The sequence below is a fragment of the Ochotona curzoniae genome, unplaced genomic scaffold, assembly GCF_017591425.1.
Source record: "Ochotona curzoniae isolate NIBS_2020 unplaced genomic scaffold, NIBS_Ocur_1.0 scaffold_4506, whole genome shotgun sequence".
NCBI lineage: Eukaryota > Metazoa > Chordata > Mammalia > Lagomorpha > Ochotonidae > Ochotona > Ochotona curzoniae.
The window spans coordinates 22384324-22401776 of NW_024467119.1; the positions used below are offsets into that span (position 1 = coordinate 22384324).

General features: G+C 37.8%; 1 protein-coding gene across 7 annotated transcripts in view; it reads left to right on the plus strand.

Moving 5' to 3' along the window:
* BMP2K (BMP2 inducible kinase) overlaps positions 1-17453 on the plus strand; it is a 121934-nt gene that overhangs the window by 44614 nt on the left and 59867 nt on the right. For 4 of the 7 annotated variants that reach the window (XM_040967495.1, XM_040967496.1, XM_040967498.1 and 1 more), the window contains exons 2-6: positions 80-198; positions 4187-4292; positions 9797-9939; positions 12868-12989; positions 15708-15789. In XM_040967495.1, the coding sequence (XP_040823429.1) occupies positions 80-198; positions 4187-4292; positions 9797-9939; positions 12868-12989; positions 15708-15789 (572 nt within the window). Of the gene's footprint in view, positions 1-79; positions 199-2211; positions 2286-2489; positions 2550-4186; positions 4293-9796; positions 9940-12867; positions 12990-15707; positions 15790-17453 lie in introns of those variants that run through there. The other 3 variants (XM_040967502.1, XM_040967501.1, XM_040967500.1) reach the window with 3 other exon arrangements.

The following is a 17453-nucleotide window of genomic DNA, read 5'->3' on the forward strand; positions in this document are numbered from 1 at the left end:
GATATTAAGATCTGTGATATTGTATGATTTTGTCAGTCATTTCTCATTGTTTTAGATTAATTGGAGCTTGTTCTTATAGGTGGGTTCTCCACAGTTTTCCTGGTGCGAACTCATGGTGGAATTCGATGTGCTTTGAAGCGAATGTTTGTCAATAATGTGCCAGATCTCAACATTTGTAAAAGGGAAATTACAATAATGGTAAGTGAAGAGAAATTCTGTTTTTGAAATTTCAAATTTTTATTGTTTTGGTTTTGTTTTGTAACATTTACTAGCCTTTAGTCAATCTTCTTTATTGGTTTATGTACTTTTTAGAAAACCTTCTAAGACTATTCAGTTGGGAATTTGAACTGTGGTAATGCAACAAGGTGGAGGAATCCACCATGGGGGGGGCTTTGAGGAGGGGCTGGGGAAATCCCAGTGCCTATAAAACTGTGTCACATAATGCAATGTAATCAATAATAATAAAAAGAATATTCAGTTGGAAAAATTTCTGGGAATTTATGGTAGTTAGGGCAGAATACAGCCAGCACGAAAGAATTGGAATCAAGAAAGATCCTACTGTAATTTCAAAGTATTTTGAAGATAGAAACATTTAGAGAGTGATCTGATAAACACTAGTTTTACTTGCCATCCAACTTTAGAAATAAAACCATCTAGATGCTTCTGAAGCCTTGTGTATTTCTCTTCAACTGTTCTGTGTATTGTTTTTCTCATCTGTCAAGGACTGATTGTCCTGATTTTGCTATTTACCATTCCTATACTTTGTTTTTCTTTTTTTTTTTTAAGATTTATTTATTTATTACAAAGTCAGATATACAGAGAGGAGAGACAGAGAGGAAGATCTTCCATCTAATGATTCACTCCCCAAGTGAGCGCAACGGTCGATGCTATGCCGATCTGAAGCCAGGATCCAGGATCTTCTTCTGGGTCTCCCACACGGGTGCAGGGTCCCAAGGCGTTGGACCATCCTGGACTGCTTTCCAAGGCCACAAGCAGGGAGCTGGATGGGAAGTGGAGCTGCCGGGATTAGAACCGGCATCCATATGGGATCCTGACGCGTTCAAGGCGAGGGCTTTAGCTGCTAGGCCATGCCGCTGGACCCCGTGCACTTTGTTTTTCAGTGTTGTTGTTCTTATTTTCATGTCTTCCAGTTTTTACCAAGTGATTGAACACATACACACATATGTATGTACACACATATTTTAATTACTAGTGTTTTCGGTTAAAATATGCATAATATAAAATTGGATGTAGAAAAACTCATTTGGAAAGCAGTGTTACAGAGGGATAGTGAGACAGAGCAAGATAAAGATAGAGAGAGAGACCTGGCTTCCATTTACTGGTTTACTAAAATGGTTGTAAATAGCCAGTGCCCATTCTGACTGCAGTAGGGAGCCACGAACTCCATCTTGGTCCTGTGTGAGTGGCAGGAAGTTGGATTGGGAAAAAGTAGCTGAGATTGGAGCCTGCACTCTGATAAGGAATGCAACCATCTCCAGCAGCAGATTAACCTGATGCACCATAAAGCCCATCTCTAAAATTACCCATTTGAAAATGACCAGTTCAGTGGCTTTTTACAAATCCCCATTATTGTACAACTGTCAGGTAGCTTTGGTTGTTTTCTGTCTCTCCTACCCAGTAAGTAGTTACTCTGTTTTTCTGCTTCCTTTAGCTCCTGGGTGCAATAAAACTATGCTGTATCTCTGTGGATTTATATTCCGGGTATTTCCTGTAAATGTCGTCATTTATGGTCATTTATGGCTTTTACCTAATATAACATTTTTCAAATTCATCTATATGTTAATTCTTCATTTCCTCTTGTTATTGTTGTTCTTTTTTTTTTTGAGACATAATTTTATTTGAGAGGCAGATTTACAGAAAGAAGCAGAGACAGAAGTCTCCCGTCTGCTGGTTCACTCCCCAAATGGCCACAACAACTGGAACTGAACTGATCTACTGATCTAAAGCCAGGAGTTTCCTCTGGGTCTTCCACATGGGTGCAGAAGCCCAAGGGCTTGAGCTAACTAGGCTGCTTTCCCACGCCACAGACAATGAGCTGAATAAAGTGGTGCCACTCAAACTGGCGCCCATATAGGGTGCAGTGCTGCAGTTGGAGCATTATCTGTTTGAGCTGCTGTGCTGGCCCCATTATTTTATTTCTTTTTCTTTTTCTTCTTCTTTATTGCTTCTTTTTTCTTTTTCATTGGAAAGGCAAATTTGCAGAGAGAACAGACAGAGATATTGTATCTGCTGGTTCACTCTTTCAGTGGCTACATCAGGCGGAGGTGAGCCTATCTGGGAGCCAGGAGCTTCTTTCTGGTTACCCATGCAAAGTGCAGGGTACCAAGGCTTTGGGTCATCCTGCACTGCTTTGCCAGGCTGTTAGCAGGGAGCTGGATGGGAAGTGGAGCAGCCAGGATACGAACTGGTGCCCATATGAGATACTACACTTGGAGGAGTCATTATGCCATCCCCTATTTCTCTTTAAGGCTGAACTGTAACGCTTCAAAATATTGATAGAAGACAAGTGAAATTGAAAGTTGTACTTGGTAAAAAAGTTTGGAAGAGTTCTCTGCACACCCCGCTAAAACTGTTATGCGCCTCAACTGTTGACATATGCTTTGTTAGAGTTATAAACCAGTTCGGACTAGCCTAAAATGCGCCAAGTTCAGTAAAAATAATGCTTCAGTACTATACACTGCTAACTATAAAAATGAAAATAGACAAGAGACAGCTGAATAGTACTCTATAGCCATTTTAAGGTATATAGCAGCCGGTTGTGTATAAACTAAAATTGGAATGTCAATAAAGTAGTCACAAGACGTGGTTAAGAACTTGCATTTTCTAACATATTGGTCACTCAGTACTGTGTCAATTAACTTTATGATGTTGTAAATTGTGGACGTTTTCTTGTGGTTTTTCATTGGACGGGATGATATTCTGCTAGCTCTGAAATCCCAGAGACTATGAAATTTTATCATAAAATGAAACGAAAAAAAAATTTTTTAAAGTTTAGAAATTAAGTTTTTTTTCCTTCGTAAAGTGTAGTTTTTATAAACTTCTTGAAGATGTCTAGTATTTTTTAAAACTAAATTATTCATGTATTTCAGCAGACATTAGCCAGTAGCTCAAATTATATTGAATAGTTAAAACTAGGATTGTTAATATAATAGTGTATGTGGATTCACTTAAAATAGATATTCTTTAATTATTTTTAAACTTCCAGATAGATCTGGTTATATTGTTAGTATTTTTAACCACATATATCCTGATGACTATTCAGATATTAGGGGCGAAAGTTTCAGATTTTCCATTTCTCTTAGTGTTTCTTTACAATTAATATTATTAATGTAATGCTTAATTTATGGTGTCTTATAGCCATCTTTTTAGCCAATTTTTAGATTGTTTTATTTGTGTCTGTAACTCTATGTAGTGACTCTAAGTAAATTGTAATAAATTGAAGACAGTGAAAGAGCATAATTGTTAATTCATAGTTTTATTTATTTTTTTAAAGTTAGTAAAAAGTTTTTTTGCTCTTGATTCTCAAAGGACTGTCTTGTTCTTTTGCTTTGAGTTTTTTTTGTTTGTTTTTTCTCTCTTTTTTAGGGTTTATTTATTTTTATTGGTAATGCAGATCTACAGAGAGTAGGAAATAGAGAAAAATCTTCTGTCTGCTAGTTCACTCCCCAGGTAGCTGCAGCAGCTGGAGCTGAGTTGATACAAAGTCAGGAGCTTCTTCCAGGTCTCCCACATGGGTACAGGGTCCCCAAAGCTTTGGACCATCCATGACTGCTTTCTCAGGCTACAAGCGGGCAGCTGGAAGGGATGTTGAATAGCTGGGATATGAAGTGGGCGAATATGGAATCCCGGCAGTTGCAAGGCGAGGATTTAGCCATTAGGCTACCTCACCTGGCTCATTTTGAGTTACTTTTAAGGAGACTGTCTTCCTGGTTGAATTGAAAACTGAATATTCATTGACTGTTTTCCCGATATAAGATGACAACCACATGTGATAAACTCTGTATTGAAATCATGCAAGTCTTTGATATATTCAGATTCTGTACTTGTGCCTAGTTCTTTTTCAAAATCTTTATAAATGATAATTTATACTTGCTTAAATGATTGCTTAATGATATATTTGAAAATATATTTTCTCTAATTATTAAAATTTTGTTTCTTTATACAGAAAGAGTTATCTGGTCACAAAAACATCGTTGGTTATTTGGACTGTGCCATTAATTCGATTAGTGATAATGTGTGGGAAGTGCTTATCTTAATGGAATATTGTCGAGGTAAGTGCCTTTCTGCGTTTGTTACACTAGAAAAATCCCCCTTAAAATGAGTTAGTATCTCAGTGTCTCCCAGGGCAGCTGTTACCTTTCCTGGCCGCTAAGCACTGCAATCTCAGCTTTAATTTTCTAATTAGGATAGTTGTTGCAGTTATGAGCGTGTCATTGGAAAGCTGGAAAATGCTGTTGGACTTAAAACAGGAAATATGAGCAGATCAAGAGTTAGGCTTTGCTTTATAGCCCTTCAGAATATAATTAATATGGACATAAAGTATCAGTAGCAGTGTTGTAACATTTTTCTAGCACTCTACTGTTTTAATTGTACATAAACTAAATTGGCATACTTAAGGAATGCATTTTGACCTATAAATTTTAAACATCTGGGTGATTTTATTGTTTTGAAATCAGAAGATGAAGAAAAGTCACATTCTCTTTGGACTTAATGTGATATACATATATGTACACACACAAAATATATAAATATATTTGTAAAAATATGTGTGTGATTATGTATATGTATGCGTGCTGTATTTATTTGAAAGGCAGAGTTACAGAGAGAGAACTGTCTTTTCATCTGTTGGGTCACTCCCAGATTGCCACAGAGGTCATGGCTGAACTAGGCCAAAGCCAGGTGTGAGGAACAAATTTTATTTTATGGTAGAATTATAACTCAAGCTATATTATGAGGAGAGCATTCTTTTGTCTTTTAAGATGGTTAGAGCTATTTGGCATTTGAGTCAGCAAGCTTCCTTTTATGTGACATTTGAAGTTTTTTGTCAAAGTAATTTATGTATATGGTTTAGAAATTCCAATAGTTGCACTGAGCCAGATCTCTACTCTGAAGTCCCACCCCTCTCCTGTGAGGCAGCCACTTGAAAGGACTAGGAATATTTCTTGTTATACTTTTCTGAGTGAGGATCAGTAGTTCTGTTTTAATCTTGAGAGAATGAAAGAGAAAGAACTTGGAAAATCAGAGCAAGTATGTGATTCTGGGCATTCGAAGGCTCTTCAAAGAGAAGCTTGCTAGTCCTGTTTCTGGATTGAATGTTGGAATGTTGTATGTTGTACCCAAGACATTCTCACTTTTAGACTCAATTGATGTTTGATTTTGTTTACCGCTTTGTGGTAATGTATAATAGTCTACAATAATTTATTATACTTCTTATTTTCTCCTAAAATTAATAATAACTTTTTTATTTGCCTAATTTTCTTCATATGTGTTGGCATTTTAGGCCCACAGTCCACAATACAGAGACGTATTTTTACATTCGTATGCTTAGACAGTCCAATATTCATGTCCAATTTTGTTTTCTCTTTCCTTGGAAACATTCCTTGGGGAGACTTCTGCCCTACATAACTTGCAGTAGCATTTCGTTGTCATTCTGGGAACTCTTTTGCCTTCTCTATCTCAGATTCCCTGATCTTCATGCCTCCCTCTTGTGTCTGCTTCCTTGCTTGGAGGGTTCATTTTTCCATGGCTTCCTGATAGCGGACTTATGGGAGGAAACTTTGTGAAACCTTGAATGTATAAACACGCCTTTATTCTACTCCATGCCACAGCGTTGGCCCCAGTAGCTTTTTTTTTTTTTTTAAGATTTATTTATTTTTATTGGAAAGGCAGATACACGGAGAGGAGGAGAGACAGAGAGGAAGATCTGTCTACTGATTCATTCCTCAAGTGGCTGTAACAGCTGAAGCTGAGCCAATCAGAAGCCAAGAGCCTCCTCTGGGTCTCTCATGCGGGTGCAGGGTACCAAGGTTTGGGCTGTCCTTGACTGCTTTCCCAGGCCACAGGCAGGGAGCTGGATGGGAAGTGGAGGGATTTATTTATTTTAAAAGCAGTGTTAGAATGAGAAAATTTTTTAGTGATTTACTGCATAGGCGGCCTCAGTGGGTAAGGCTGGTTGTTTCAGGCTGAAGCTAGATAGAACTCCTTCTTGGTTTCCCATATGGTGTTTAAAGGGCCCAGTACTTGAGCCTTGTTTTGCTGTCTTCCTGTGTACATTACCAGGAAAGTGGATTAGAAGTGGAACAATCAGGACTTGAGCTGGCAGTATCATACGAGATGCCAGTGCAGGTGGCAACTTAACCTGCTGCCCCTAGTGCTGGTCTGGTATTTCTGATGTCTTAATTTTCGTGACTTTTCTTATATCCTCAGCATTTTTGGCAGAACAAACTTCGTTTGTATTGTCTTAAGTCCAAATCTTTTGTTGATTGTGGATATTAGTTTCAGTTTTTTTTCTTTCCCTTGTGTTTTTCTTTTGTATCAATTCTTTTATAGTGTTAGGCTCTTTTCCTTGTCATTGGCTAATGTTACCAGCTGTCTTGCAGAGCAGAATGTGTTTTCTGAATGGGCATTTCCATCTTTTTTTTTTTTTTTAGATTTATTTTTATTATTTTTTCATTGGAAAGGCGGATATACAGGGAGGAGAGACAGAGAGGAAGATCTTCCATCCGATGATTCACTCCCCAAGTGGGCACAATGGGCCGATACTATGCCGATCCGAAGCCAGGAGCCTCCTCCGGGTCTCCCACGCGGGTGCAGGGTCCTAAAGCTTTGGGCCGTGCTCGACTGCTTTCCCAGGCCACAGGCAGGGAGCTGGAAGGGAAGCGGGGCTGCCAGGATTAGAACCGGCGCCCATATGGGATCCTGGGCGTGCAAGGCGAGGACCTTTAACCACTTGCGCCACCGCGCCGGGCCCGGGCATTTCCACCTTTAGAGAGGGGATCAAGAAGACCTGAGTGTGCTCTGTTCCTTTTTTTAGATGAATCATTTAGATATTTTTTCTCCTGTAGGGAAACAGTAATTGGGAGGGTTGGATATTGGTGGTAGTTACACTCCCCATGCATCATCTGTAAAAGCTGATTACATAAAATAATATGATTTAACCATGAAGGTACTTTTTTTTAAAAGAAACCCATGAAATATATAAGTAGTTAGGTTTTGATTATGTTGGGATAAAGCTGGATAAAATTCTGGTAGAAGAATGTGTTACATTGCTCTTAGACTCTATATGTTTTCAGAAAAATCATGGTGCGATGATGTTTCATTTGTGATTATTCCAAGTCACAGATTAAAGATATGATATAATTAAGTACCAGACTTTCAAATATGTTGGTATTTTGAATATGTTTCTATTGTTTTATCTCTAATTAGCTAGTAAATGATGAAAATGCTTACATATTTAGTTGTTTTTTAGGAAGTATGCTACTTAGGTAAGCTCCTGTGAGCTATGTGTTTCAGCTTTTGTGGGTTAAAAATCCCCAAACTCAGTAGTGTGAAACAGGAGCTGCTTGTTGCTTGTGAGCATCTCTGACCCTGCTTTCCTCTGAGTTGGAGGCTGGCGTTGCTGGCTTTGGCTGCGCCGGGTCACGTGCCAGTGTGTTAGTTTGGATTGGTTGGTATAACTATTGTGTTTTGAGGATGGGTAAAACCTAGTGGGTGCGTGGGAGTGCATTAGCGGATCTTTGGTCAATTAGGATTGGAGTACTATCACTTCTGCCCTTTTTTTTTGGCCAGAGAAAATCATTCCTGGGCCAAATCCAAGGGCAGACCATTGTTTGTGCAAGGTCCCCTTGCAGCTGGACAAAGCAGCGGACCAGGAGGGAGTTGGCAGTATGGGGCCAAGGATGCGTGCAACTATAGATAGAATTAACTCATCTTGTGTACAAGCAAGTCAGAGTATCAAAATTTAAATGAAACAGAAGGCTGTAGCTAGTGGTTTTTTAAAACGAAGTAGTAATGAAAGTTGTACAGCTTTGAAAAATACTGGATTTTAAAGCTTTGTTTAGGAAATAGGAAGTATGCAAAGATTTGAGAGGAAAATCTACTTTAATTTTAAAGATTCATTTATTTGAAAATCAGAGGTATAGAGAGGGGACAAACAGAGATACTCTGTAAACTGATTCACTCTTTTGCTGGCCAATGGGTCAGGCTGAGTCCAAGAGCCAGGAGCCTCATTCTGGTCTCCCCGCATAGGTGGCTGGAGTCCAAACACTTGGGCTCTCCTCCTCCAGTTTTCCCATACTGTAAGTGGAGAGCTAGATGGGAAGTGGAGTTGCTGGAACCATGAACTGGCAACCATGTGGGATGCCAGCAATGCAGGGTGAAGGATTAGTGTCCTGCACCATTATGCCTGCTCAACATTTATTCATTTTCAAATGACAAAAGTTTTATTTTTATTAGGGAATTTTTTGCATGAGTCACATATTTATTTGTCTTATGTAATTCTGGTGAACTTTTTTTTCTTGTTTTAAACTACTAATTATTATAATGTATTGGGTAACCATTTTCTCAGGGCTCTTTAAGTTCAGTGAATTACTCTGATTAATTATTTCTTACCGAGGTTACAGCATTAGCCTCATAATGTACCACGTTTCATTCCTAATTCGATGCCTCCTCTATCCACCACCAAGTTAGATCTTCAGGAGTTAGATTAGGCAGATTTGCTGATTCTTAAGATCCCCTGTCTGCCTCCTCAGTTCCCTCCCACTTACTGTCTCTGGCTCCTAGACCACACTGCCATTCAGGTTCTCTGCGAAGTGGAGCTCTTTGTTATATATTCTGTTATCTTTGTTTGCATATTCTTTGGCTGGTTCTCTATTTTGATAATTTCTCACTTATGTTTCAGTCTCAACATAAATGTTAGTTCCTTAGACAGACCCAGTCTGATGGCACCCTTTCTCTTTCCTCCTGCATCAAATTATTTATTTTAAAAAGATTTATGTATCTTATTGGAAAGCGGATTTATAGTGGAAAAGTGAGACAGAGAAAAAGATCTTTTATTTACTGTTCACTGCCCAAGTGGCTGCAGTGGCTTGAGCTGAGCCTGTCTGAAGCCAGGAGCCAAAGGCTAGAAGCTTTTCTGGGTCTCCCACACAGGTGCATGGGCCCAAGGCCCCAAAGCTTTCCTCGCTGCTTTCCCAGACTGTTAGCAGGGAGCTGGATGGGAAGCGGAGCGTATTGAATCCCATATGGGATGGCAGAATTTACCGGCTGAGGATTAGCCAATTGAGCCATCATGCTGCCCCCTCCCCTTCCTTCATCAGTTTAAATTCGGGTTTTCTGTATTAAGTTTTCTTATATTACTGTTACTATAGATTATTATGATTGTTGTCTGTCTCTGCTGTTAGACTGTCATACATGGTAATAGAAATTTATTTTTGTTCAGTGCTACTTATTAGTAAGTAGCTCAGTGTTGTGCTTTTTTACATTTGATATACTATGAATTAAATGGTATTTTTTTATTTCAGAGATGTTAACTTTTTTGAAAAAATGTCCAATTGAAGTAACAGGAATTTATCTGAAGGTGTTCTGATCTTAGATATGTTAAAATGTAAGAAGATTGATGTTTTTGAATGAATATGATATATGCAACATTCTTATACAGATTATGAAAAAGCCAGTTTCCCATTACCAAAAACCATGGACAGATTTCTTAATTTCTCGATGGTATGTTTCATTTATTAAAGATGTGTCTTCTTAAAATTACTTTTTGATTCTATAGCTGGGCAGGTGGTGAATCAGATGAATAAGAAGCTGCAGACAGGTTTCACGGAACCAGAAGTTTTGCAGATATTCTGTGATACCTGTGAAGCTGTTGCGAGGTTACATCAATGTAAGACTCCAATAATTCATCGGGATCTAAAGGTAAGAACTTTACTTCTGAATTGAGGGACTCTTCAGGCTTTAGAGTTAGAATGTTCTTGGAATGTCTTCATCTAAACCGTTTTTCTCTTATCACTATTTCTGAAACTGGCCTCTGTTCCTTATGTGTTTTCTGAAGTCATATGAAGGCACACAGGTTTGCAGCTGTGCCTTGCTTGACCCTGAGGTGTTCTCACATGACTGTAGAGGTGGGTTTGTGAGCGTCCCTCCCGAGCAGCTGTTCCCACGTGACTGTAGAGGCAGGTTTGTGAGCGTCCCTCCAGAGCAGCTGTTCCCATGTGACACTGTAGAGGTGGGTTTGTGAGCGTCCCTCCAGAGCAGCTGTTCCCACGTGACTGTAGAGGTGGGTTTGTGAGCGTCCCTCCAGAGCAGCCTTCCAGGTTAGCATTTCTCCTCTCCCCTGCAGTCCAACTGGCAGAGACTACACATGAATCTGTTTTCTCATTCACTATTTACTGTGGTTTTTGTAACTTAAGTGTGATGATCACTTCATCTTTCCTTCCTGTTAGCTCTAGTGCTCTTATGTTGGTACTTTGCTATCCTGGAAAAAAATAGCCCAAGAGAGCTGAATATTTCTGTTATCATAGGGCAAGATATACCATTTAGAACCATATGTCTTCTTTAATGTAACAAACACTGAGATTACAAAAGTAAGTTTTCCTGAAACACTTCTTGACTGTGCCTTGGTTAGCCCCACATTACCCTTCCTTGTGTCCGCCAGCTTTCACCATATAATGGAGACGTTATCCTAAGCCACCTTATTCATTCTTGCAGCCTAACATTCCTACTTTCTAATTAATCGGTATTTTATTAGCACCTGCCGTTTTCCACGATGGCCTGTGATTTCAATGCCTGTTGTTGATAACCTGTCCTTTCCCACTAAAATGTCAGCACCGTACGTGAAGTAGACTTTTTTTTTCTGCTGTGTGGTAATAGCAGAGTCTCCATAAATATTTAATGAATTATTGAATTCCATTTCTGTTAAATACAAAATTTTATGAAATGTAGTTAGGACATGTTTGCCTTTAGAGGAGTGAAAATAGTAGCCGCTTCTCACAGTATAGGTGGTTAATCATGAAGTCATCGTCCGGGCTGTCTGGTGTTAGGAGACAAGGTCAGGGATTGCCGCACAGGCCCTGTGCCTTCACTTGGGTAGCCAGTACAGTTAGCGTGGTTCCTTTGAATATGCAGGTTTTGCATTCGCCCTAATATTTGCTATGATTTTTTGTGTTGTTTAGCTCATTTTTTTCCATATAAAGTTGATAATTTCATCTTAGTTTTCTTGACTTAAAATTCAGAAAAGAAATTAAACCGCATAATTTGGTACGGTACACATTCCAAATCCTCCTTTTTACATGTATACCTTTGTTGTAGACATATATTTAAGTACATTTGTATGAATCTTTATCTTGTATATTTTTAAAAGCACACTAGAATGTATAATAAAAAGATGAAGAAATTGAACTGCAGCTATTTTGATAGAAGGGAAAGAAATTAATTTCTCATCAAACTGCTTCATATGTGTAAAACCTCACATGAAAGACCATGTACCAATCACATAGTGTGTGTGTGCTTGCTCTATTCCAGGGACTTCTAGGCACTTGGAATATTTTAACCCCTTTGATTTACCCCACATTCCCACGCGGTAGATAATGTCATTGTTCCCATTTTGTAGATAAGGAAACCACAAGAGTAGGTAGGCATATTGTCCATGGTATAGAAATGTCAGTAAGTAGCAGATTGGACTGTGATCTCATAGTCTGTTACTGAGAAGCACAGTGTGTGCATCATTTAGTTTCTGAACTCTGATTTGCAAGTTAAACAAAGCCCAATTTGTGTTTTCCAGTGTTGTATTTTACTTTTTTTTTAAAAAGATTTATTTATTTTTATTGCAAAGTCAGATATACAGAGAGGAGGAGAGACAGAGAGGAAGATCTTCCGTCTGATGATTCACTCCCCAGGCGACCGCAACAGGCGGTGCTATGCTGATCTGAAACCGAGAGCCAGGAGCTCTTCCAGGTCTCCCATGCTGGTACAGGGTCCCAAGGCCTTGGGGCCGTGCTTGACTGCTTTCCCAGGCCACAGGCAGGGAGCTGGATGGGAACTGGGGCCACCGGGATCAGAATTGGTGACCACATGGGATCCCGGCGCGTTCAAGGCGAGGGCTTTGGCCGCTAGGCCACTGTTCTGGGGCCCCAGTGTTGTATTTTAAATGATGAAAATGATATCAGGAGTTCAGAGGCAGAATTTAAATGATTTTTATTATTGCTTGTCTTTTTAAAGAGTTGTTTATTTTTTATTGGAAAGTCAGATTTGCAAAGAGAAGGAGAGACAGAAAGATCTTCCATTCTCTGGTTCACTCCCCAAGTGGCTACAGGAGCCAGAGCTGAGCTGATATGAAGCCAGGAGCCTGGAGCTTCTTCCGGGTCTCCCACGTGGGTACAGGATCCCAAGGCCTTGGACCATCCTCTGTTGCTTTCCCAGGCCACAAGCAGGGAGCTGGGTGGAAAGTGGAGCAGCTGTGACATGAACTGGCGATCCTGGCACATGGAAGGGAAAGACTTTAGCCTCTGTAGATAACATGAATGATCAAGAAAAGAAAAACATTGTGATTCAATTAGAAATCTGGGCTCTGCTTATTGCTAGTTTTTCTTATTTAAGCAATTTAAGAGAGGATTTATGGTTTCTAGATTGTTGCCCAAAGCATACTGGAAGCAGCATTTCTCTGTGGGTAAGAGAAACCGTAGACACAGTCAAGTGTGTGTCTCTCTGCGCTGTTTGGCTTTCCACGTAATTTGAGGTGTTTTATGGATACACATATATATGGTGCTGCCGCTTCCATGCTTATTGAAAGGGTTGTAAAATGTTTTTACTCTGAAAAATACTGAACATTAATTTTCTTTTCTTAAGGTAGAAAATATTTTGTTAAATGATGGTGGAAACTACGTGCTTTGTGACTTTGGCAGTGCCACTAATAAATTTCTTAATCCTCAAAAAGATGGAGTTAATGTAGTAGAGGAAGAAATTAAAAAGTAAGTGTCTTTATTTTACTTTGTTTCTTGGGAATTATGTCTGTGAGCATCTCTGTAATACAAAGTCTGGATACTGTACTAGAAATTTCTAAATTAATTCTAGACATTTACTTATGTCTGATTTAGCTTGATAGGATATATATATCTCACCATGGATGTTTTTATATCATGAATAAAATTACAGCAATTTATAAGGTATAATAGTGAAGCATTGAGAGAATTTTAAGTAAATATTGAGCCCAGTTAGACATTTTTGTTTCTACTGAGGATTTGTCCTTGTGAAGGAAGGTTAAATTACTCAGTTTATTTCTTGATTAATAGTAAGAAGACTGGCTTCTGTATGCAGTGAAAAATGTGTAGGATACAGAAGCCTTGAGTCTTTGTCAAGTCACAGTTACTGTGACAGTATGCTGAAAGGCTGTGCTGGGGATCTGAGTCACACCTGCCTTATGTCTCCTTCATCCTGTATGGGCCATGGTTGCTCTGGTACCTGTGAGATCCCTTTTATCTGACTTATGAGGGTTTTACTTTGAGTTTTAGAAGAGGAAATTAAATTGTTTGTGCATCTTAATTACCTTAATGCAGGATGTGGAAAGGACTGTTGGAATAGAACTTTCTTAGACATTGCCTTTGTCTTGCATTGCCTTCTTAGAGCTCATTTGTGTGTGTGTGTTTGTGTGTGTGTGAGAGAGAGAGAGAGAGAGAGAAAGAGAGACTGCATGAGAGCTGTCATTCAACTGTGGTAGTTTGAAATAAATTAGAAGTGGAATTACTCTGGCCCATTTTTTTTTCTTAGAAACTTAGCCTATGATGATTATTTTAGATTCCATAAAAATAATATCTTGATAAATACACACATGTTATGAAGAACAGAAAACTAATAAACGATTGAATTGGTTTCTTGGGGATATTGGCATATACATCTTATTTTAAAAATGAATTGTGTTGTGGTTTTTAGTGATTACTGTAAAACTTCACTCAGGCGTCTCTGATCTGCTTAGTGTTTTGTTTCTTGTTCTTGCAGTCTGAGTGTAGTTAAAGTGCAGCTGAGTTTTCTGTTAATAATGAAGAGAACTTCGCCAGGGGTCTCATGTTTTATACCCCTTTGAGAAGTTAATATCTTTGCCATTTATGTTGAGTGATTATATATTAAGAGTAGACAATATTCTTAGTGCTGAAATTTAATAGTTAACACAAGTCCTGTCCTTATGCAATTTATATTCTAGTTTCTTAGGTCATTCCTCTACAGTAGTCTTTCAGATTGCCATAATTACAATAATTTGGAAACTAAAAGGGAAAATGCTAAATTTTAAGATTGTCTTGCAAAATAAGATACATAGTAAAAAGGTATTCTTGTAAATTATGATGCATAGTAAAACCCTCAAAAACAAATCGGTTTTTAAAGATTCATTTTATAAATAAATAAGAAAGGCAGAGTTTCAGAAAGAGGGGGAGAGGCGCAGAGAGAGGTCTGCCGTCCTTTGGTTCACTTCCCAAATGGCTGTGTGAGCTTGGGCTGGACAGGTCTGTAACAGGAGTCCGGAGTGCCTTCCAGGTGTCCTACATGTGTGCAAAGGCTCAAACATTTGGACTACTTTCTGCTGTCTTTCTAGCCACAGTATCAGGGAGCTGGATTGGAAGTGGAGCAGTCAGGACCCAAACCAGCACCAATGTGGATTGCTGGCACTGCAGGAGGCGATTTTAGCTACCGTGCCACAGACCTGCCTCCAAAACAAATCTTAAATTATGTCACGATATGGGAATTCCATCCATTCTTTGCTATTTTCTGCCATAAGATTTCAGCACTATTTCATTTAAGCATTCTGGTCACCGAATTGATAAGTATTTACTTATATTATTGTTTAATTCAAAAAGCTTTTGTTAGCAGTGAGTTGTGAAAATGTTCATGATGAGTATAGTGAGAATTATGGTAATTAGATTGTTTTTTAAACAGCAATTATAAACTCAGAAATTTACTACTGTATGCAAGGAAGTTTCTTAGCACCCCTACAGACTTATTCTCGTGGTTAAGATGTCCATGCCCCATGTTGCAGTGCTTGAAGTCAGTGCCCAGCTGGGCTCCTAACTCCAGATTCCTGCTAGTACAGACCATGGGAGACAGTAGTGATGACCCAGACAGTGGGAGAGCTGCATTGAGTTCTTGGCTTTTGGCTTTAGTCTGACCTAGTTCTTCCTGGCCTTTAGGGGCAGTTGAGTGAACCAGCTGATGGAAGCTCATGCTTGCTTGCTTACTCATTTTTATTCTGTTTCTTAGGACGAAAGAAATTTGTGTAGTAAACTTATAAATTAAACCTTTGAGAGGGTAGAAGACTTAATGTTAAAATAGTAGTGAAATGTTGTGATCAAGTTATATAATAGTTAAATTATGTTATTCCGTGGAAGAAATTCAAGGGAAACTCTTGAATGAATTGTTACCTAAAATCTTTTATAATCAATAAAGAAAATTAAGCTTTTATATCATCAAGGATTCTGTTATTGTGTTTGTTTAATAAAGATGAATACAGATTTATTTTATAACTTAATTCTTGATGGGTTTTTAACAAGCTTTTAAATAGTATTTTTTCCGCATAATGTTATAATCTGAAAACTTAAGGTATTTTTTGTAGAAAAAATGTTTTGTTTCTTTTTATCTGTACATAACTATGTTTATATCTATCTATATAAATACGTATATACAATTCATTCATTTACCACCAGGTATACAACCCTGTCATACAGAGCCCCTGAAATGATCAACCTTTATGGAGGAAAACCCATCACTACCAAGGCTGATATCTGGGTAAGATCAAGGAAAACAACTTTTCTCTGATGAAGTAAAATGTCTTGGTTGATCAACTCTTTTTCTCTGTGCCCCCCCCCCAAAAAGACATATCTGAATAATTAAGGGAGTGATGTTGTATAGAGCTTCCTATCTGGAAGAGGGAACCTGCTAGGATATTTCATCTCCTGTCTTGTTTGTGCATCAAAAAGCAAAGAGCTTATTTATAGTTTTTCACCACAGTACTTTTCAAGGTTTAAATTATTATGAATGCTAGCGATTTTTTTGACTGAGTATAATTTTGATTGGTTGTAGTACAGAAAAGCTGGAAACAGGTTACTTTTGTGGAGTATTTAGGATACTTTTCTGGATGATTTAGGATTTTCTTAGTAGAAACTGGCATTTGCCAACATTTTTTTCTAATATCAGTTGGTATTACTAACCTGTATGTATTGATGGTTTTTATTGTTTAGCATCTGTGGCATACTACTGGGATACTGAATTATTGAGATCTTGTTTCAATATAATTAAATGTATGTAGGAATGCTAAGTGATTTACCTAATAAGTAAGTACATTTTTGTGTTTAATAAAAAGTAGAGAAAACAATTTAGTGGAATAGGAAAAACTAATTTCTTAAAATTAATATTTAAAAATTAAATTCAGATATTATTTTTCCCTATCTAGCACTAATGAACATTTGAGGAATGAGATATTTTTTTGCAAATAGTTATAGGATTTACAAAAAAGACCAGATTTTTTTAAGTGATCAAGCATAGTAGTTCTTACTTATGAAATGAATATTTATTTGAATTTCATTTCTTGGCCTCTTCCCTACGGTAGTTGGGGTATCATACAAAATTTTGACAGCCAAAGGATACTTATAAGGTCATCTTTGTTATAATTTCATCTGCCGAAATAATAAATACATTTTCATGAGGCAGTGATTCTTGTGTTAGTTGAATTTTTATTCAGATAGATGATCAAATCACATCACTAGTATGTCTGTTTTTCTTAATTTGATGTATGTATAGGCCATCAGCTTGTATAACTCCATACTTTGTTTACCTTCTTTATCATTTACTTCTGACTGATTAATTGGGATTTTGTATATCTGACGGTTAAACATACAATGTAGAAATCACATTCAGCTGACTTATAAAATCAAAGTATTGGAAGATGTGATTGTGGAGTTCTTTTGTGCCCTTATTTTGTGGCCTTATTTTGTGGCTGCTGTTGAATTCCATTTTACTTGAAGAAAGTACTTCAGTTGTAAGTAAGCAGCAGATATAATAGCTCATTTTGATAGTAAGTTATTCTCCAGGTACCAATTGTTATCCAGTGTCTAAACAAAGAAGGTATTGTGCATATGTGTGTGTGTATGTGTGTATTTGTTTTTAGTAGTATGTGTTTGGGGTGGCATAGTACATTGTCAGATTTATACCATTTGTACATCATGTAGTATTTGAGTTTCTATTATGTTTCTATGATTAACTAGATATAGCTGTGAGATTGCAAATAAAGACACACAATCAGAAAACAGTAGCTATATTTAATATTCTTAGAAGAGAATTTTAATTTATGATGCCATTATTATTCTTTTTCTTTACTTAGCTCTCCTGAAAAAGTATGCTATAACATTTTAGGTGTGAATTCAATTATATAAAAACAAATCTAATGTGTCAAG